General features: G+C 47.3%; 1 protein-coding gene across 1 annotated transcript in view; it reads right to left on the bottom strand.

The window, feature by feature from the left end:
* Positions 1 to 21,320, bottom strand: part of LOC138278788 (deleted in malignant brain tumors 1 protein-like) — a 324,469-nt gene that overhangs the window by 126,812 nt on the left and 176,337 nt on the right. Inside the window, exon 4 of the mRNA XM_069219306.1 lies at positions 1,890 to 2,210. Within this exon, the coding sequence (XP_069075407.1) occupies positions 1,890 to 2,210 (321 nt within the window). The remainder of the gene's footprint in view (positions 1 to 1,889; positions 2,211 to 21,320) is intronic.

Genomic DNA, 21,320 nt, shown 5'->3' with positions numbered 1-21,320 from the left:
TGCCTCCTCTCTGCACCAGAAGCTCCGAAGAAATCTCCCGTGGGTCGACGGAATCTTCCCCCTGCAACCGCAGGCACCAAAAAGCTGCATTACCGGTCCCTTGGGTCTCCTCTCAGCACGACGAGCGAGGTCCCTTGAATCCAGCAACTCTGTCCAAGTGACTCCCACAGTCCAGTGACTCTTCAGTCCAAGTTTGGTGGAGGTAAGTCCTTGCGTCCCCACTCCAGACTGCATTGTTGGTAACCGCGACTTTTGCAACTTATCCGGCTCCTGTGCACTTCCGGCAGAAATCCTTTGTGCTCAGCCAAGCCTGGGTCCACAGCACTCTAACCTGCATTGCACGACTTTCTAAGTTGGTCTCCGGCGACGTGGGACTCCTTTGTGCAACTTCGGCAAGCACCGTTTCACGCATCCTTGTAGTGCCTGTTTCTGGCACTTCTCCAGGGGCTACCTGCTGCTGAGAGGGCTCCTTGTCTTGCTCGACGTCCCCTCTTCCTCCTGGTCCAATTTGTGACCTCCTGGTCCCTCCTGGGCCACAGCAGCATCCAAAAAACGCTAACCGCACGATTTGCAGCTAGCAAGGCTTGTTTGCATTCTCTTGGTGGAAAAATACTTCTGCACAACTCTCCACAGCGAGGTGGATCCGTCCACCAAAGGGGAAGTCTCTAGCTCTTTTCGTTCCTGCAGAAACCTTTGCTTCTTCTGTCCGGTAGAAGCTCCTTTGCACCCACAGCTGGCATTTCCTGGGCATTTGCCCATCTCCGACTTGCTTGTGACTTTTGGACTTGGTCTCCTTGTTCCACAGGTACCCTAGATTGGAAATCCATCGGTGTTGCATTGTTGGTTTGTGTCTTTCCTGCATTATTCCTCTATCACGACTTCTTTGTCTTCTGGGGAACTTTAGTGCACTTTGCACTCACTTTTCAGGGTCTTGGGGAGGGCTACTTTTCTAACTCTCACTATTTTCTAATAGTCCCAGCGACCCTCTACAAGGTCACATAGGTTTGGGGTCCATTCGTGGTTCGCATTCCACTTTTGGAGTATATGGTTTGTGTTGCCACTATCCCTATGTGTCTCCATTGCATCCTATTTTAACTATACATTGTTTGCACTGTTTTCTAAGACTATAATGCATATTTTTAGTACTGTGAACATATAACTTGTGTATATTTGCTATCCTCACTCTGAGGGTACACTCTGAGATACTGTGACATATTGTCATAAAAATAAAGTACCTTTATTTTTAGTATATCTGTGTATTGTGTTTTCTTATGATATTGTGCAAGTGACACTAGTGGTACTGTAGGAGCTTCACTCGTCTCCTAGTTCAGCCTAAGCTGCTCTGCTAAGCTACCTTTTCTATCAGCCTAAGCTGCTAGACACCCCTCTACACTAATAAGGGATACCTAGGCCTGGTGCAAGGTGTAAGTACCCCTTGGTACTCACTACATGCTAGTCCAGCCTCCTACACACATACACTAAAACAACATATATACAGTGAAATATGGGGGTAACATGCCAGGCAAGATGGTACTTTCCTACACCGGCCCAACTCACAATCTCCTTTGCAAGACCTAGGTATTGAATTTCTCTAGAAATCGACTGAATCCTACTGAAGATACCTGCTTGTTCATTGACTGGGTAAGTTGTGCTGCCTCCTCTCATGAATGACCTAGCAGAGGCATTCCTATTATAGGGTAAATACTTCCCATGATGCTACAGTGCACAAAAGAGACACAGACACTATGATTGGCTGGTACTATCACTTAGTCATCCTACATCACTCTAGGGGATACCCAAAGTGTTGTGAATCACCAAGTGATAGACTTGCAGATTTCATGATATTAGTTTAATAAATTAATTGTTCCTCTAAGGCTTCTTTCTCTTACCTGTACATATCACTCCAGCATCCTTTCTGAACGAGCAGTCATTATATCCCCATTCACCATGAGTACAATCGAAGAAAGATGTCTCCGCTCCTGTGCATTGAACCTGACTCAGCCACACTGGGTGCCATCCACTTCCAAACACTCCATTGACCACTGGCACTCTTAAAGCAGATCCGCATCCAAGGTGTCTACAGACCACCTCAGCATCCTTCTTATCCCAGTCAGTATCGCAGACTGTTCCCCATCGCTTTCCATGCCTGACCTCTATCCTCCCACTGCATTCGTCACCAGCATTGACCAAGCGGATCTCATCAGCATCACCTGTGACCAGTGGGAGAGAAGGGAACAGATACTGAGTACACTGACCACTTCCAGAAGGGAGACATTCAAAGGTGAATAAAGAGATATATCACAAGGCAGCAGGTTCCTCCTTGAGCTCACACACCAGCAAACAGATCTAAGAAGCTGCACATTGTCCAGCGCTAAACCCTGAATTTATATATTTGAATACGATCTAAAAGGTCAGAGACACATCTTAAAACCTCATGAAGTCCATGAAGCTAATACAAGATTTAGACATTCTGAAATATTAGCACAAGCTCACCGTTAAATACATAAGGTTATTAACCCCTTCTGTGCCGAGGATGTAATGGTTACGTCCTGCGGCACAGTGCTGCTGTGCCCAGGACGTAACCATTACGTCCTGGGCACCCAGCCCAGAGGGAGCCCAAGTCAGGGATGGAAGGGGAAGCCCTTCCCCTTCCACCCCCGACCCCCCTCACCCCCCTGTGACATCAGCGCGCGAGCGCGTGCTGACAATCACAATGCCTCCTCCTTTCCAGCGCGATGAGTGGAAGAGAAATGCAAAGTATTTCTCTTCCGATCACGGGGAGGAGGCAGAGAGGCTTCAAAGGGAAGGAAATGTATTTCCTTCCCTTTGAAGTCTCTCTCTGCGTTTTGGCTGCCAGATTGTAAAGCAATCCGGCTGTCAAAACGCCCACTAGACACCAGGGATGTCTTTTTTTATTATGTAACTGACAAAAGGGAGCGACCCCTTGGGCAAGGGTCGCTCCCAGGGGGGGGGGCATTTTTTTAAGGCCTTTTCTGCCACCCCCGGGGACAGATCGGCCTACTGCCCCAGGGTCGCTCCCCTAGGGGGCAAATTATATTTATGCCATTTCTGCCCCCCTTGGGGGCAGATTGGCCTATTTTTATGAGGCCAATCTGCCCCCAAGGGGGGCAGAAACCACTAGACACCAGGGAGTTTTTTTTGTTTGTTTATTTTTCACATAAGGGGAGCGACCCCTTAGGCAAGGGTCGTTCTCCTGGGGGGTAAATTTATTTTAGGCCATTTCTGCCCCCCATGGGGGCAGATCAGCCTATTTTTATTAGGCCGATCTGCCCCCGTGGGGGCAGAAACCACTAGGCACCAGGGATTTTTGTTGTTGTTGTGTTTTACAGATAGGGAGCGTCCCCTTAGGCAAGGGTCACTCCCCTGGAGGGGCAAATTGTATTTAGGCCATTTCTGCCTGCTTTGGGGGCAGATCGGCCGATTTTAGGTCGAACCACTAGGCACCAGGGATCTTTTTTTTGCGCCGTCACGCAAGGGGAGCGACCTTGTAGGCAAGGGTCGCTCCCAGTGGGGGATGGGGGAAAATTTATTTTAGGCCATTTCTGCCCCCCCTTGATGTTGTAGTTTAGCAGCGATTAGATTAAGCATTAGCAGAAGACAACTTGTATTTGTAACTATTGTGAACATTTTGCGGAATCCATTTTGTATTCATGGCAGCCATTTTCTCTGCCACATGCTGCCATGTGCTCACCCTGTGCTCTGTCCTACCTTTCTGTTAACTACTCTTGAAATCTGCCTAGTGACAAGTTATATTTAGCATCTCCCACTTTCGCACATGCTCAGTAAGGTCTGCAGCTGTTAGTCCTTGAAAACTGTTAGCTCCTCCTACCTGTCGACTGTGCATTTTCCACATGACCTTAAATGTATACAAGTCTTGCTTCTATAATTGTACCACCTCCTTTTAGCCCCTGCGTGGGTATAAAAGGACCATGCTCTCTCAGTTCAGTGTGGTACTTCAGACATTACCTAAGGGTGCTGTTTGAACTGTAGTACCACCTCATGAGGTTAATAAACTTTGTCTTTTATTTCAGTTCCTGTGCCAACTTCTTCCTACATGGTCTGAGGACTTTGTGCAGAGAAAGGTGAACCCCTTGCACTAGTAGGCATTACTGAGGCTTACTTCAACAAATTGGCGCCCGAACAGGGACTCATCAGTGACTCGGATGCCCAACGGATTGGTCGCGACGAAGGATTGGGATCTCGCTGCGGACGATCAATGCCTGAGGAGACCCGAGTCTTGGCAACCACAGCGTTTTTCCCTTCTTTCTGATTTGACCATCCAGGTGGCGCCGGTCCTCGACTGAGATCCTTTTTGTTCATTCGTCATGCAGTGACCATTTGGTCGATTTTAGAACTTGGCAGTTGGAACCTGGACACCCTGTGATTGGTAAGAGCCGTTTTACGGCACTTGCTGTGGGTTTTGATGTCTTTGTTTGGTAATGTAGTTTAGCACTACTTACTGTGGCTCTCGTGTTTCGGGTGACTAGTCAATTTGTATCCTTTGAATTGATATATAAATTGCAATTTATATAGGCAGGTAATGAGGAGAATTTTCTCCAATTTAAATATGATTTGAACGGCACCTTAAGCGCTACTTTGATTATAATATTGCATATTTTGCACTATTTTTGGCATAACTGTTTTTAGCGCACTTCGTAGATGTGTTGCTTTTGTAATGGTACCAATTTGAGACTGGAAGAATCGCAACCGGCACCCCCAGAGGGGACGCCAAATACAGATATGTATGTTAAACATGGTCTTTCTTCTATAATGTACAGCACATTATGGAATAAATACACTTGTGCGGATCCTGAGTTACGTTGGCCTATGCATGGGTCACTTGATTTGCGAAATTTTGAGTATGTGGAACAATGTATGTGTAAGCAAAAGTCTAGGCAAGATATGTTTGACTGTGTACGAATGTGGGAGAAAGAAGTGCGTGGACGAATGAAGCGTGAGCAAGTCTTGCTTAAAAAAGAGCAGCGGAAGAATGTATATGTGAAAGCATTGGAAATGAGAAAGAAAGAAATAAATGACTTAAAGGAGCTAGAAGAGAAAGAACGTAAATTACAGGTAACTGGCCAATACACCATTAGGCAACCTCTCTATCCTATCCTTAATAAACCACATGATGATTTATTGTTACTAGATCGCCCTCCACCTCCGTATGTCGTCCCTTCTGCCCCTCATGAGTTAGTTAAGGCCTCCAGTTCAGAGCAACAGAAGATGCGAGACAGTCGCTCTATGTTGCCTGCTGACCGTGCGTCTGAGCTTAGATCTATTGCTCGTAAAACAATTCGTAGCGTTGTCCCTGCTTCTGAACGTTTAGACAACATGGAAGGGTGGACGGAAAAGGAGCAGCTATATTTTACTGAGGCATATGGCTCAGAAGGTATTGAACTATATCGGAAATATTCTGATGAGTTAGAGCCCGATGATGTAGCAGCTGATCATAAGCAAATGCGTGATGGTCTTTTTGTTTTCTCCCAGGTGGCTGATGCAATCAGGCGTTTAATGAAATTATGTGTTGTGGCAGTCCGCTTGCAAGAGGAGAAAAGGGCTGTGGACGTAGTTGCACGGACATCTCAGACCGATGGGGTGCAAGCTTCCATCTTCGGACAGATAGACTATGATGGTTCACGCGAAACCAATGCGGGAGGCCGCGCCTTTGTATGTTCATCCTAAAGGATTGGGTACAAGTGATGATAAAACTTCTGTTGATGCTAAGGGTTATTTTATTTATAATTGGGTGTACACTCCTTGGAATAGGGCAGATGTAATGGCACTTAAAACAGCATTACCTGACCCTTGGAAAAATCCAGCCGCCTTTTATGAGGAAGTTGAGGGAGCAATTAGTTCTTGTACTATGACTTTGGCTGACATTGATTTATTTTTCGGATTGATATTACCGCCAGATATGTGGAGAACTGTTCGTAAAATTGATGATCGTGCAGTTTTTGGGGCATCATGGAAAGAATTAGAACAGATGGACGGGGATAGGGAACCTGCGAAAAAGCCATATCAGTTGATTCTAGATCTTCCTGTAGCCATATTAGTTAAGTTAAAAACGATTATTCCCCCTAAAAAGATAGATTGGACTGTTTTAGCGTCTTGTAAGCAAAAGGCAGATGAATCAGTCTCTGATTTCTTTACACGCTTGAAAGAAGCATTTCATGATTTTAGCGGTCAGTTATTGTCAGATGATACGGGCAGACATTTGTTTGTCGATAAATAAGTCGCTAATCTGTTACCATGAATAGCTAGTCGTCTAAAAGCTAGTGAAAGTTCATGGACTACCTCTACTCCGGTTTCTCTTTTGACTATGGCTCAGTATTATGAACGTCAGGAATTAGAAGCAAAAGGTAGCGAGGACAAAAAGATTAAAGAATTAAAGACGAAGGTTATGTTGGCTCAAGCTTATGGTCCGCCTTTTAGAGGTAGTGATAGAAGTGGACGTGGATCTTATGGTTCTTCTTACACTCGTTCGAATTTGTCTGTTGATCAGTGTGCGTATTGTAAGAAATTTGGGCATTGGGCTGCTGATTGTCCAGCACTACGTGTTCAGCAGTGTTAACGTGGTCGGGGACAAATGAGAAATCGCTCAGGATATTCAGGACCTAGAAGAAGCACGAATGATCATGCTAGGGTTGATCCTAATGTACGAGGGCAGGATGGGTTTAACACTTTTGATAGACGGAACCAATACCAGATGTCTAACTATGTGCAGCCTGATTTCCAAGACTCTGCTTATGCATAGGATTGCCTAGGATGGGGTAAGGAATCAGTTGAAGTTCCAGTAGATCAGAGGGGTCCCTATGTTACAGTACATGTTTTGGGTTCTACTGATCAGTTTATTTTAAATGATATTCATCCTGTGATGGAAAGAGTTTGTCTTGTTAAAGAGGATATTGCATTAGCTTCACTCCCTAGTACTTTGTGGGCTACTTCAGATACTGATGTGGGACAAATGATTATTCCACCAGTACATATTAGTGTTAAGGAGAGAGCTGTATTGCCACGTTTGCCTCAATACAAAATTTCACAGGAGGGCGAAGAAGCACTCACGCGAATTGTGCATGATCTTATTGCAGTTGGAGTTGTTGAGGAAGTTCTGTATAATGTTTGTAACAGTCCGATTCTTCCTATTCTGAAAAAGGATACTGATACTAGGATTTACCGATTCATTATTGATTTACGAGAAGTCAATAAGATTGTAAAACCACAATATCCTGTGGTATCTGACATCACAACACTCCTCACTTTGGTTCCCCCGACAGCAACTACGTTCTCTGTGATAGACTTGAAGAATGCTTTCTTTTCGATCCCTATTCATCCTGACAGCCGATATTTGTTTGGTTTTACTTTGAATAAACCATCATTTAGATTTTGCAGGGTTCCTCAAGGCTATGCGGAGAGTCCAAGTATTTATAGTCAAGCGTTAAAACGACAACTTGATTCTTTTATTTTGCCTGAAGGTGTGGCTCTCATACAATATGTCGATGATATTTTGTTGGCGGCTGATACCCCTGAGCAATGTGAAAAGTGCACTTTGTCCTTACTTTCTTTTCTTGCTACACACCATCATAAAGTGTCACGAAAGAAATTGCAATATTGTAGACCACAGGTAACCTATTTAGGTCACCTTTTGTCTAAGGAGGGCCGTGCACTTACATCAGATCGTATTCAAGCAATTTTAGACACACCAGTACCCTCTACTCAGAAAGATGTTCGGGCATTCCTTGGTCTTACTTCTTTTTGTAGGCAATGGATATTAGGGTTTTCACACATTGTCAAACCTTTGCTAGCACTTTTGACTAAAGATACTCCAATGCCCCTCCCATGCACAGATGAATGTGAGACTGCTTTCAGGCAGCTGCGACAAGCCCTTTGTTCCGCACCAGTGTTAGGTACTCCAGATTACATGAAGCCTTTTGCACTTTACGTACATGAGAAAGATGGATGTGCATTGTCAGTTTTAGTACAGACACATGGCGATAAGCAGCGTCCCTGTGCATATTTTTTTCAGCAGTACTTGATCCTGTCGCTCGAGCGTTGCCTGGGTGTTTTCGTTCAGCTGCCGCAACAGCTGTGTCAATACGTCAGAGTGAAGGGATAGTTTTGTCACATAAGCTGTTGGTGCTAGTACCCCATGCGGTTGATGCACTTTTAAATCAAACAAAGACACAACATTTAACTAGCGTTTGTATCACAGGATATGAGTTGACATTGCTGGCTCCTCACATTACACTGAAGAGATGTGCAACACTAAATCCAGCCACTTTGTTGCCATATCCGGTGACTCAGCCTCAGTCACAAGAAACACATGATTGTATATTCCTTACCGAAGAACAGACAAAGGGTCGTATTGATTTACAAGATTCGCCTGTAGGAGGCTGGACTGGCTTGTAGTGAGTACCAAGGGGTACTTACACCTTGCACCAGGCCCAGTTATCCCTTATTAGTGTATAGGGTGTCTAGCAGCATAGGCTGATAGATAATTGTAGCTTAGCAGAGAAGCTTAGGCTGAACTAGGAGACGAGTGAAGCTCCTACAGTACCATTAGTGTCACTTGCACAATATCATAAGAAAACACAATACACAGATATACTAAAAATAAAGGTACTTTATTTTTATGACAATATGCCAAAGTATCTCAGAGTGTACCCTCAGTATGAGAATAGCAAATATACACAAGATATATATACCCAATACCAAAAATATGCAGTATAGTCTTTGAAAACAGTGCAAACAATGTATAGTTACAATAGGATGCAATGGGGACACATAGGGATAGGGGCAACACAAACCATATACTCCAAAAGTGGAATGCGAACCACGAATGGACCCCAAACCTATGTGAACTTGTAGAGGGTCGCTGGGACTATTAGAAAATAGTGAGGGTTAGAAAAATAGCCCACCCCAAGACCCTGAAAAGTGAGTGCAAAGTGCACTAAAGTTCCCCAAAGGACATAGAAGTCGTGATAGGGGAATTCTGCAGTAAAGACACAAACCAGCAATGCAACAACAATGGATTTCCAGTCGAGGGTACCTGTGGAACAAGGGGACCAAGTCCAAAAGTCACAAGCAAGTCGGAGATGGGCAGATGCCCAGGAAATGCCAGCTGTGGGTGCAAAGAAGCTGCTACTGGACAGTAGAAGCTGAGGATTCTGCAGGAACGACAAGGGCTAGAGACTTCCCCTTTGGAGGATGGATCCCCCACGCCATGGAGAGTCGTGCAGAAGTGTTTTCCCGCCGAAAGACTGCCAACAAGCCTTGCTAGCTGCCAATCGTGTGGTTAGGGATTTTGGATGCTGCTGTGGCCCAGGAGGGACCAGGATGTTGCCATTTGGGGACTGAGGGGGCGTCGAGCAAGACAAGGAGCCCTCTCAGAAGCAGGCAGCAACCGCAGAAGTGCCGAAACAGGCACTACGAAGAAGAGTGAAACGGTGCTCACCCGAAGTTGCACAAAGAAGTCCCACGTCGCCGGACACCAACTTAGAAAGTCGTGCAATGCAGGTTAGAGTGCCGTGGACCCAGGCTTGGCTGTGCACAAAGGATTTCCACCGGAAGTGCACGGAAGCCGGAGTAGCTGCAAAAGACGCGGTTCCCAACAATGCAGTCTGGCGTGGGGAGGCAAGGACTTACCTCCACCAAACTTGGACTGAAGAGTCACTGGACTGTGGGAGTCACTTGGACAGAGTTGCTGGAATCAAGGGACCTCCCTCGTCGTGCTGAGAGGAGACCCAGAGTACCGGTAATGCAGTTCTTTGGTGCCTGCAGTTGCAGGGGGAAGATTCCGTCGACCCACGGGAGATTTCTTCGGAGCTTCTAGTGCAGAGAGGAGGCAGACTACCCCCACAGCATGCACCACCAGGAAAACAGTTGAGAAGGCGGCCGGATCAACGTTACAGAGTTGCAGTAGTCGTCTTTGCTACTTTGTTGCAGTTTTGCAAGCTTCCAGCGCGGTCAGCAGTCGATTCCTTGGCAGAAGGTGAAGAGAGAGATGCAGAAGAACTCTGATGAGCTCTTGCATTCGTTATCTAAGGAAATCCCCAAAGCAGAGACCCTAAATAGCCAGAAAAGTGGGTTTGGCTACTTAGGAGAGAGGATAGGCTAGCAACACCTGAAGGAGCCTATCAGAAGGAGTCTCTGACGTCACCTGGTGGCACTGGCCACTCAGAGCAGTCCAGTGTGCCAGCAGCACCTCTGTTTTCAAGATGGCAGAGGTCTGGAGCACACTGGAGGAGCTCTGGACACCTCCCAGGGGAGGTGCAGGTCAGGGGAGTGGTCACTCCCCTTTCCTTTGTCCAGTTTAGCGCCAGAGCAGGGCTAAGGGGTCCCTGAACCGGTGTAGACTGGCTTATGCAGAAATGGGCACCATCTGTGCCCATGAAAGCATTTCCAGAGGCTGGCGGAGGCTACTCCTCCCCTGCCTTCACACCATTATCCAAAGGGAGAGGGTGTAACACCCTCTCTCAGAGGAAGTCCTTTGTTCTGCCATCCTGGGACAAGCCTGGCTGGACCCCAGGAGGGCAGAAACCTGTCTGAGGGGTTGGCAGCAGCAGCAGCTGCAGTGAAACCCCTGAAAAGGCAGTTTGGCAGTACCAGGGTCTGTGCTACAGACCACTGGGATCATGGGATTGTGCCAACTATGCCAGGATGGCATAGAGGGGGCAATTCCATGATCATAGACATGTTACATGGCCATATTCGGAGTTACCATTGTGAAGCTACATATAGGTAGTGACCTATATGTAGTGCACGCGTGTAATGGTGTCCCCGCACTCACAAAGTCAGGGGAATTGGCCCTGAACAATGTGGGGGCACCTTGGCTAGTGCCAGGGTGCCCTCACACTAAGTAACTTTGCACCTAACCTTTACCAGGTAAAGGTTAGACATATAGGTGACTTATAAGTTACTTAAGTGCAGTGGTAAATGGCTGTGAAATAACGTGGACATTATTTCACTCAGGCTGCAGTGGCAGGCCTGTGTAAGAATTGTCAGAGCTCCCTATGGGTGGCAAAAGAAATGCTGCAGCCCATAGGGATCTCCTGGAACCCCAATACCCTGGGTACCTCAGTACCATATACTAGGGAATTATAAGGGTGTTCCAGCAAGCCAATGTAAATTGGTAAAATTGGTCACTAGCCTGTTAGTGACAATTTGAAAGAAAGGAGAGAGCATGACCACTGAGGTTCTGGATAGCAGAGCCTCAGTGAGACAGTTAGTCACTACACAGGTAACACAGTCAGGCACACTTATGAGCACTGGGGCCCTGGCTGGCAGGGTCCCAGTGACACATACAACTAAAACAACATATATACAGTGAAAAATGGGGGTAACATGCCAGGCAAGATGGTACTTTCCTACAACGCCCCTTTTAGATGTAGACATGGAATTGTGGGTTGATGGGTCTTGTTTGAAGTTGCCAGATGGTACGACCTCAGCTGCATATGCAATCACCACAATACACACGGTAGTGGAGACAGCTCGTATACTACAGAAGTCAGCTCAAGCAGCTGAACTAATAGCTTTGACACGAGCATGTGAGCTTAGTACTGACTTATATGTGAACATTTATACAGACAGCCGCTATGCGTTTGGAGTAGCTCATGATTTTGGTTTGCTTTGGAAGGAGAGAGGCTTTCTCACATCCCACGGGATGCAGATAATGCACGGAGAATTAGTGCATAACCTCTTGACTGCATTGACATATCCAAAGAAACTAGCTATTGTGAAATGTAGTGCACATAAGAAAGTGACCGATAAGATAGGGCAAGGTAATGCTCTTGCAGACCGCGTAGCACGTGAGACTGCAATGCAGCGAAGTACTACTTCTATGTATGTAGTGATGTCACAAGCTGAACGTTGGCATAATGCTAGACAAGACGTATTAGATATACAGAAATCTGCTTCTGTGAAAGAACGTGAGCAATGGTCTGAAGATGGAGAATTGGATGATGAGGGCTGTTGGCGGAATAAGCAGATGGATAAATGGAAATTGCCTATAGCTTTTGTACAACCTATAGTTCAGATGGCACATGGGCTGGCACATGTTGGAGCTTCAACAATAACGAAGTTGCTTACGCATGTTTGGGAGCATCCAGAAATTTCCAGTACAGCTAAGAGAGTAGTACAGTCTTGTTTGATCTGTTTACAATACAATCCTGGAAAAGGGACACGTACTCCTGCGGGAGGGTTTGCTACACCAACTGCACCTTTTGAAGTTCTACAAATGGATTATATTCAGCTTGAACGCTGCCACAATTTAAAGTATGTATTGGTGGTGGTATGTGCCTTCAGTAAATGGATAGAGGCGTATCCCCCAAGGGGGGCAGAAACCACTAGGCAACAGGGATCTTTTTATTGCGCCATCACGCAAGGGGAGCGACCTTGTAGGCAAGGGTCGCTTTCCGAGGGTGTGGGGAGTCAAATTTATTTTAGGCCATTTCTGCCCCCCTGGGGGCAGATCAGCCTATTGGTATTAGGCTGATCTGCCCCCAGGGGGGGCAGAAACCTCTAGGCGCCAGGGCAAATTGTTATTTTGTGTTTTTTTTTTTGTTTGTTTGTTTTTTTAGAGATGGGGAGCGACCCATTAGGCAAGGGTCGCTCCCCTGGGGGCCAAATTGTATTTAGACCATTTTTGCCCCCCTTGGGGGCATATTGGCCAATTGTAGGTCAATCTGCCCCCAAGGGGGGCAGAAACCACTAAGCACCAGGGATCTTTTTTTTGCGCCGTCACACAAGGGGAGCGACCTTGTAGGCAAGGGTCGCTCCCGGGGCGGGGGTTGGGGGGATGGAGGGGCACATTTTTTTTATGCCATTTCTGTCCCCCGGGGGCAGATCGGCCTACTGTTATTAGGCCGATCTGCCCCCAGGGGGGGCAGAAACCTCTAGGCGACATGGCAAATAGTTTTTTTGTGTTTGTTTTTTTAGAGATGGGGAGCGACCCATTAGGCAAGGGTTGCTCCCCTGGGGGGCAAATTGTATTTAGACCATTTCTGCCCCCCTTGGGGGCTGATTGGCCGATTTTAGGTCAATCTGCCTCCAAGGGGGCCGAAACCACTAGGCACCGGGGATTTTTTTTGGGGCGCCAATGTCACGCAGGGGGAGCGACCCCATAGGCAAGGGTCGCTCCCGGGGGCAGGGGGGTTGGGGAGGTGGGGGACATATTTATTTTAGGCCATTTCTGCCCCCCCTGGGGCCGGCTGAGCTAGAGGCCAAAATCCACAGGTAGGCACTGTTTTCTATAAAAAAATGTGATGTGTCCACGTTGTGTTTTGGGCCATTTCCTGTTGCGGGCGCTAGGCCTACCCACACAAGTGAGGTATCATTTTTATCGGGAGACTTGGGGGAACGCTGGGTGGAAAGAAATTTGTGGCTCCTCTCACATTCCAGAACTTTCTGTCACCGAAATTTGAGGAAAATGTGTTTTTTTAGCCAAATTTTGAGGTTTGCAAAGGATTATGGGTAACAGAACCTGGTCAGAGCCCCACAAGTCACCCCATCTTGGATTCCCCTGTGTTTCTAGTTTTCAAAAATGCGCTGGTTTGCTGGTTTCCCCAGGTGCTGGCTGAGCTAGAGGCCAAAATCCACAGGTAGCCACTGTTTTCTATGAAAACATTTGATGTGTCAACGTTGTGTTTTGGGCCATTTCCCGTCGCGGGCGCTAGGCCTACCCACACAAGTGAGGTATCATTTTTATCGGGAGACTTGGGGGAACGCTGGGTGGAAGGGAATCCGGGGCTCCTCTCAGATTCCCGAACTTTCTCTCACCGAAATGTGAGGAAAATGTGTTTTTTAGCCAAATTGTGAGGTTTGCAAAGTATTCTGGGTAACAGAACCTGGTCAGAGCCCCACAAATCACCCCATCTTGGATTCCCCTAGGTCTCTAGTTTTAAAAAATGCACAGGTTTGGTAGGTTTCCGTTGGTGCCGGCTGAGCTAGAGGCCAAAATCTACAGGTAGGCACTTTGCAAAAAACACCTCTGTTTTCTTTCAAAAAATGTGATGTGTCCACGTTGTGTTTTGGGGCATTTCCTGTCACAGGCACTAGGCCTACCTACACAAGTGAGGTATCATTTTTATCAGGAAACTTGGGGGAACGCTGGGTGGAAGGAAATTTGTGGCTCCTCTCAGATTCCAGAACTTTCTCTCACCGAAATGTGAGGAAAATGTATTTTTTAGCCAAATTGTGAGGTTTGCAAAGGATTCTGGGTAACAGAACCTGGTCAGAGCCCCACAAGTCACCCCATCTTGGATTCCCCTAGGTCTCTAGTTTTAAAAAATGCACAGGTTTGGTAGGTTTCCCTAGGTGCCGGCTGAGCTAAAGGCCAAAATCTACATGTAGGCACTGTAGGAGGCTGGACTGGCTTGTAGTGGGTACCAAGAGGTACTTACACCTTGCACCAGGCCCATGTATCCCTTATTAGTGTAGAGGGGTGTCTAGCAGCTTAGGCTGATAGAAAAGGTAGCTTAGCAGAGCAGCTTAGGCTGAACTAGGAGACAAGTGAAGCTCCTACAGTACCACTAGTGTCACTTGCACAATATCATAAGAAAACACAATACACAGATATACTAAAAATAAAGGTACTTTATTTTTATGACAATATGCCAAAGTATCTCAGTGAGTACCCTCAGTATGAGGATAGCAAATATACACAAGATATATGTACACAATACCAAAATATGCAGTAATAGCAATAGAAAACAGTGCAAACAATGTATAGTCACAATAGAATGCAATGAGGGCACATAGGGATAGGGGCAACACAAACCATATACTCTAGAAGTGGAATGCGAATCACGAATGGACCCCAAACCTATGTGACCTTGTAGAGGGTCGCTGGGACTGTAAGGAAACAATGAGGGTTAGAAAAATAGCCCACCCCAAGACCCTGAAAAGTGGGTGCAAAGTGCACCTAAGTTCCCCAAAGAGCACAGAAGTCGTGATAGGGTAATTCTGCAAGGAAGACCAACACCAGCAATGCAACAACGATGGATTTCCTGATGAGAGTACCTGTGGAACAAGGGGACCAAGTCCAAAAGTCGCGATCAAGTCGGGAGTGGGCAGATGCCCAGGAAATGCCAGCTGTGGGTGCAACGAAGCTGCCACCGGATGGTAGAAGCTGTGGATTCTGCAAGAACGACAGGGGCTAGAAACTTCCCGTTTGGAGGATGGATGTCCCACGTCATGAAGAGTCGTGCAGAGGTGTTTCCGTGCAGAAAGACCACAAACAAGCTTTGCTATCTGCAATGGTCGCGGTTAGGGTTTTTGGATGCTGCTGTGGCCCAGGTGGGACCAGGATGTCGCCAATTGCGTGAGGGGACAGAGGGGGCGTCCAGCAAGACAAAGAGCCCACTCAAAAGCAAGCAGCACCCGGAGAAGTGCCGGAACAGGCACTACGAAGTGGAGTGAACCGGAGCTCACCTGCAGTTCTTTGGTGCCTGCGGTTGCAGGGGGAAGATTCCGTCGACCCACGGGAGATTTCTTCGGAGCTTCTAGTGCAGAGAGGAGGCAGACTACCCCCACAGCATGCACCACCAGGAAAACAGTCGAGAAGGCGGCAGGATCAGCGTTACAAGGTCGCAGTAGTCGTCTTTGCTACTTTGTTGCAGTTTTGCAGGCTTCCAGCGCGGTCAGCAGTCGATTCCTTGGCAGAAGGTGAAGAGAGAGATGCAGAGGAACTCTGATGAGCTCTTGCATTCGTTATCTAAGGAATTCCCCAAAGCAGAGACCCTAAATAGCCAGAAAAGGAGGTTTGGCTACTTAGGAGAGAGGATAGGCTAGCAACACCTGAAGGAGCCTATCAGAAGGAGTCTCTGACGTCACCTGCTGGCACTGGCCACTCAGAGCAGTCCAGTGTGCCAGCAGCACCTCTGTTCCAAGATGGCAGAGGTCTGGAGCACACTGGAGGAGCTCTGGGCACCTCCCAGGGGAGGTGCAGGTCAGGGGAGTGGTCACTCCCCTTTCCTTTGTCCAGTTTCGCGCCAGAGCAGGGCTGGGGGATCCCTGAACCGGTGTAGACTTGCTTATGCAGAAATGGGCACCATCTGTGCCCATGAAAGCATTTCTAGGGCTACTCCTCCCAAGCCCTAACACCTTTTTCCAAAGGGAGAGGGTGTAACACCCTCTCTCTGAGGAAGTCCTTTGTTCTGCCTTCCTGGGCCAAGCCTGGCTGGACCCCAGGAGGGCAGAAACCTGTCTGAGGGGTTGGCAGCAGCAGCAGCTGCAGTGAAACACCGGGAAAGGCTGTTTTTTCAGTACCCGGGTCTGAGCTAGAGACTCGGGGGATCATGCAATTGTCTCCCCAATGCCATGATGGCATTGGGGTGACAATTCCATGATCTTAGACATGTTACATGGCCATGTTCGGAGTTACCATTGTGACGCTATACATATGTAGTGACATCTGTATAGTGCACGCGTGTAATGGTGTCCCCGCACTCACAAAGTCCGGGGAATTTGCCCTGAACAATGTGGGAGCACCTTGGCTAGTGCCAGGGTGCCCACACACTAGGGGCCAGGGGCCAGATGTAGGTAGGTATGCAATTGCGAGTTGCACTTTGCGAGTCCTTCCGACTCGCAAATTGCAACTCGCAATTTGATATGCAGAACGGTGTCTCAGACACCGTCTGCGAGTCGCTATGGGGTCGCAAAGACCCACCTCATTAATATTAATGAGGTGGGTCGCAATTTGCGCCCCCATAGCGACTATGGGCACTCACGGGGATGGAGGCCTGCTGGGAACAGCAGACCTCCATGTCTGTGACTGCTTTTAAATAAAGCTGTTAGAAAAGCACTTAGAAAAAAAAACCGAAACCTTTAGTTTCACATTTTTTCAGGGCAGGTAGTGGTCCCTTGGACCACTGCCTGCTCTGAAAAAATATTTTTGGGTCCACTCACAAAGGGGAAGGGGTACCATGAGGACCCCTTCCAGTTTGCGAGTCGGTTACCATCCACTTCAAGTGGATGGTAACTGCGACTCCATTTGCGACCACGTACGCGGTCGCAAATGGAGTTTCATACCACTGCGACTCGCAAATAGGAAGGGAACACCCCTTCCTATTTGCGACTCTGAAATGCATTTTGCGAGTCGGTTCCGACTCGCAAAATGCATTTCTGCATAGCAAACACACGTTTGCGACTCGCAAACAGTTTGCTACATCTTGGGCCAGATCGGAAGGACTCGCAAATTGCAACTCGCATTTTCATACCTACCTACATCTGGCCCTAAGTAACTTAGCACCCAACCTTTACCAGGTAAAGGCTAGACATATAGGTGACTTATAAGTTACTTAAGTTCAGTGCTAAATGGCTGTGAAGTAACGTGGACGTTATTTCACTCAGGCTGCACTGGCAGGCCTGTGTAAGAATTGTCAGATCTCCCTATGGGTGGCACAAGAAATGCTGCAGCCCATAGGGATCTCCTGGAACCCCAATACCCTGGGTACCTTAGTACCATATACTAGGGAATTATAAGGGTGTTCCAGTATGCCAATGTAAATATGTGAAATTGGTCACTAGCCTGTTAGTGACAATTTGGAAAGAAATGAGAGAGCATAACCACTGAGGTTCTGGATAGCAGAGCCTCAGTGAGAAAGTTAGTGATAACACATGTAACACATACAGAGCACACTTATGAGCACTGGGGCCCTAGCTGGCAGGGTCCCAGTGACACATACAACTAAAACAACATATATACAGTGAAATATGGGGGTAACATGCCAGGCAAGATGGTACTTTCCTACACAACCCCGCCCCAAACGAAGGACAATAAGACTAGCCATGACCTGATGAGTCTTCATTGTCTAAGTGGAAATATCTGGAGAGTCCATCTGCATTGGAGTGGGTACTCCCAGGTCTATATTCCCTGTAGGGATATGGACCACCTCAACAATTTAGGGTTTTCACCTTTCATTTGTTTTAGCCAAAGTAGAAGTTTGTGGTCTGTCTGAACAATGAAGTGAGTGCCAAACAGGTATGGCCTCAACTTCTTCAGTGCCCAGACCACAGCAAAGGCCTCCCTCTCTATGGCAGACCACCACTTTTCTCTAGGGGTCAACCTCCTGCTGATAAAAGCAACAGGTTGATCCTGGCCCTCAGAATTAAGTTGTGATAAGACTGCCCCTACCCCTAATTCAGATGCATCAGTTTGGACAATTAATTTTTTGGAGTAACAGGGGCTTTTCAGGACAGGTGCAGAGCACATGGCCTGTTTCAGATCCTCAAAAGCTTTCTGACAGTTTGCTGCCCATAATACCTTCTAAGGCATTTTCTTAGATGTGAAGTCATTAAGAGGGGCTGCAATGGAGCCATAGTTCTTTATGAACCTCCAGTAGTACCCAGTGAGGCCTAAAAAGGCTCTCACCTGAGTCTGAGTTGTAGGGGGAACCCAATCTATAATAGTTTGGATTTTCCCCTGAAGTGGTGCAATCTGTTCTCCACCCACCAGGTGTCCCAGATAAACCACTTTCCCCTGCCCTATCTGGCACTTTGAAGCCTTGATAGTGAGGCCTGCCTTTTGCAGGGCCTCCAAAACTTTCTATAGGTGGACCAGGTGATCATCCCAGCTGGAGCTAAAGACAGCTATATCATCTAGATATGCTGCACTAAAAGCTTCCAGCCCTTGCAGGAGTGTATTCACCAACCTTTGAAAAGTGGCAGGTGCATTTTTCAATCCAAAAGGCATTACTGTGAATTGGTAATGGCCTCCAATGGTTGAAAATGCAGTTTTTGCTTTTGCATCCTCTGATAATTTGATCTGCCAATACCCTGCAGTCACATCAAAGGTGCTTAGATACTTGGCAGATGCCAGTGTATCTATTAGCTCATCTGCCCTGGGTATAGGGTGAGCATCCGTTTTGGTTACCTGGTTGAGACCTCTGTAATCAACACAAAATCTCATTTCCCTTTTACCATCTTTGGAATGAGGTTTTGTACAAGTACCACAGGAGAGGCCCATGGACTTTCAGAGTGCTCAACCACTCCCAGTTCAAGCATTTTCTGCACTTCTTGCTTTATGCAGTCTCTGACATGGTCAGGCTGCCTATAGATCTTACTTTTGACAGGCAAGCTGTCTCCAGTATCTATAGTGTGCCCACACCAAGAAGTGGTGCCTGGCACAGTAGAGAAGAGTTCAGAAAACTGACCCAGGAGATTTATGCAGTGGTCTTTCTGCTCAGCAGTAAGACAATCTGCCAGTACAACACCTTCCACTAGAGCATCTTGTTCTGTGGAAGAGAAGAGATCAGGGAGAGGGTCACTCTCTTCTTCCTGTCCCTCATCTGTTGCCATGAGCAGGGTGAGATCAGCCCTGTCATAGTAGGGTTTCAGGCGATTGACATGGAGCACCCTAAGGGGACTCCTGGCAGTGCCTAAGTCAACTAAGTAGGTGACTTCTCCCTTCTTTTCAACAATAATGTGGGGTCCACTCCATTTGTCTTGGAGTGCTCTTGGGGCCACAGGCTCCAAGACCCACACTTTCTGCCCTAGTTGGTACTGAACCAAAACAGCCTTCTGGTCATGCCATTGCTTTTGGAGCTCCTGGCTGGCCTGACGGTTTTTACTGGCCTTTTTCATGTACTCAGCCATTCTAGATCTTAGGCCAAGTACATAGTCCACTATGTCTTGCTTTCGAGCTTTTAAAGGTTGTTCCCAACCCTCCTTAACAAGTGTTAGAGGACCTCCTACAGGGTGTCCAAATAGGAGTTCAAAGGGGCTGAAGCCCACTCCTTTTTGGGGTACCTCCCTGTAAGCAAAAAGGAGGCAAGGTAACAGGATATCCCATCTCCTGCGGAGTTTTTCAGGGAGTCCCATTATCATTCCTTTGAGAGTTTTATTAAACCTCTCAACCAGTCCATTTGTTTGTGGATGATAGGGTGTGGTGAACTTGTAAGTCACAGCACATTCCTTCCACATGGCCTTTAAGTAAGCAGCCATGAAATTGCTTCCCCTGTCTGATACCACCTCTTTTGGGAAGCCCACCCTGGAAAAGATTCCCAGGAGGGCCTTTGCCACTGCAGGAGCTGTAGTGGTCCTTAGAGGAATTGCTTCAGGATATCTGGTGGCATGGTCCAATACCACCAAGATAAACGTATTGCCTGAAGCAGTAGGAGGGTCAAGGGGGCCAACTATGTCAACCCCTACCCTTTCAAAGGGAAACCCAACCACAGGCAGTGGAATAAGGGGTGCCTTTGGAGTGCCACCTGTCTTGCCAATGGCTTGACAGGTTTCACAGGACTTACAAAATTCCTTTGTGTTCTCTGACATTCTAGGCCAATGAAACAAGGGGACAAGCCTGTCCCAAGTTTTTATTTGTCCCAAATGTCCAGCTAAGGGAATGTCATGGGCTAGAGTTAGGAGGAACTTTCTGTATTCCTGAGGAATCACCAATCTCCTGGCAGCTCCAGGTTTTGGATCCCTTGCTTCAATATACAAAAGGTTATCCTCCCAGTAAACTCTGTGAGAGTCACTGACATCCCCATTTGCCTGTTTGACAGCTTGCTGCCTTAGACGCTCTAGTGTGGGACAGGTCTGCTGTGCCACACTCAGCTCCTCCCTGGCAGGCCCCCCTTCACCCAAAAGCTCAGCAGTGTCTGCTTCCAGCTCCTCTGTTGTAGGTTCTGCACAGGGTGGAAATTCTTCTTCCTCAGAAGTTGAATCCACTGTAGAGGGAGGGATAGTAGGTAGTGTTTTACCTTTACTAACCCTAGCTTTAGGGAGCACTTGGTCCATTCTTCCAGGATCCAAGTCACCCTATCCTTTTTGCTTTTTGGCCTGAGCCCTGGTTAAAGCAAAAATATGCCCTGGAATGCCCAGCATTGCTGCATGAGCCTCCAACTCCGCTTCTGCCCAAGCTAATGTCTCCAAATCGTTCCCTAGTAGACAGTCTACTGGTACATCTGAGGCAACCACAACTTTCTTTGGACCAGTAACCCCCCCCAGTGATTCACAACAGCCATGGGGTGGCTAAGAGTGTTAATATGAGCATCAGTCACTTGGTACTGGTGACCAAGTAGGTGTTGTTCAGGGTAGACCAGTTTCTCTATTTCCATGGTAACACTGGCACCTGTGTCCCTGTAGGCCTGAACCTCAACACCATTTATTAGGGGTAGTTGCTTGTACTTATCCATGTTAAGGGGACAAGCAACCAAGGTGGCCAAATCAATGGCCCCCTCAGAGACTAACACAGCCTCTGTGGACTCCCTAATCAGACCAACTCCAACGAAGTTACCAAAAGTGAGCCCAGCTACTCCCTTGGATTGGCTATTAGTAGGTTTGCTCACACCACCACTGCT

The sequence above is a fragment of the Pleurodeles waltl genome, unplaced genomic scaffold (genome assembly GCF_031143425.1).
Source record: "Pleurodeles waltl isolate 20211129_DDA unplaced genomic scaffold, aPleWal1.hap1.20221129 scaffold_58, whole genome shotgun sequence".
NCBI classification, from domain to species: domain Eukaryota; kingdom Metazoa; phylum Chordata; class Amphibia; order Caudata; family Salamandridae; genus Pleurodeles; species Pleurodeles waltl.
The sequence above is the reverse complement of the archived record's forward strand: the minus strand, read 5'-3'. Positions and strand labels throughout refer to the sequence as shown.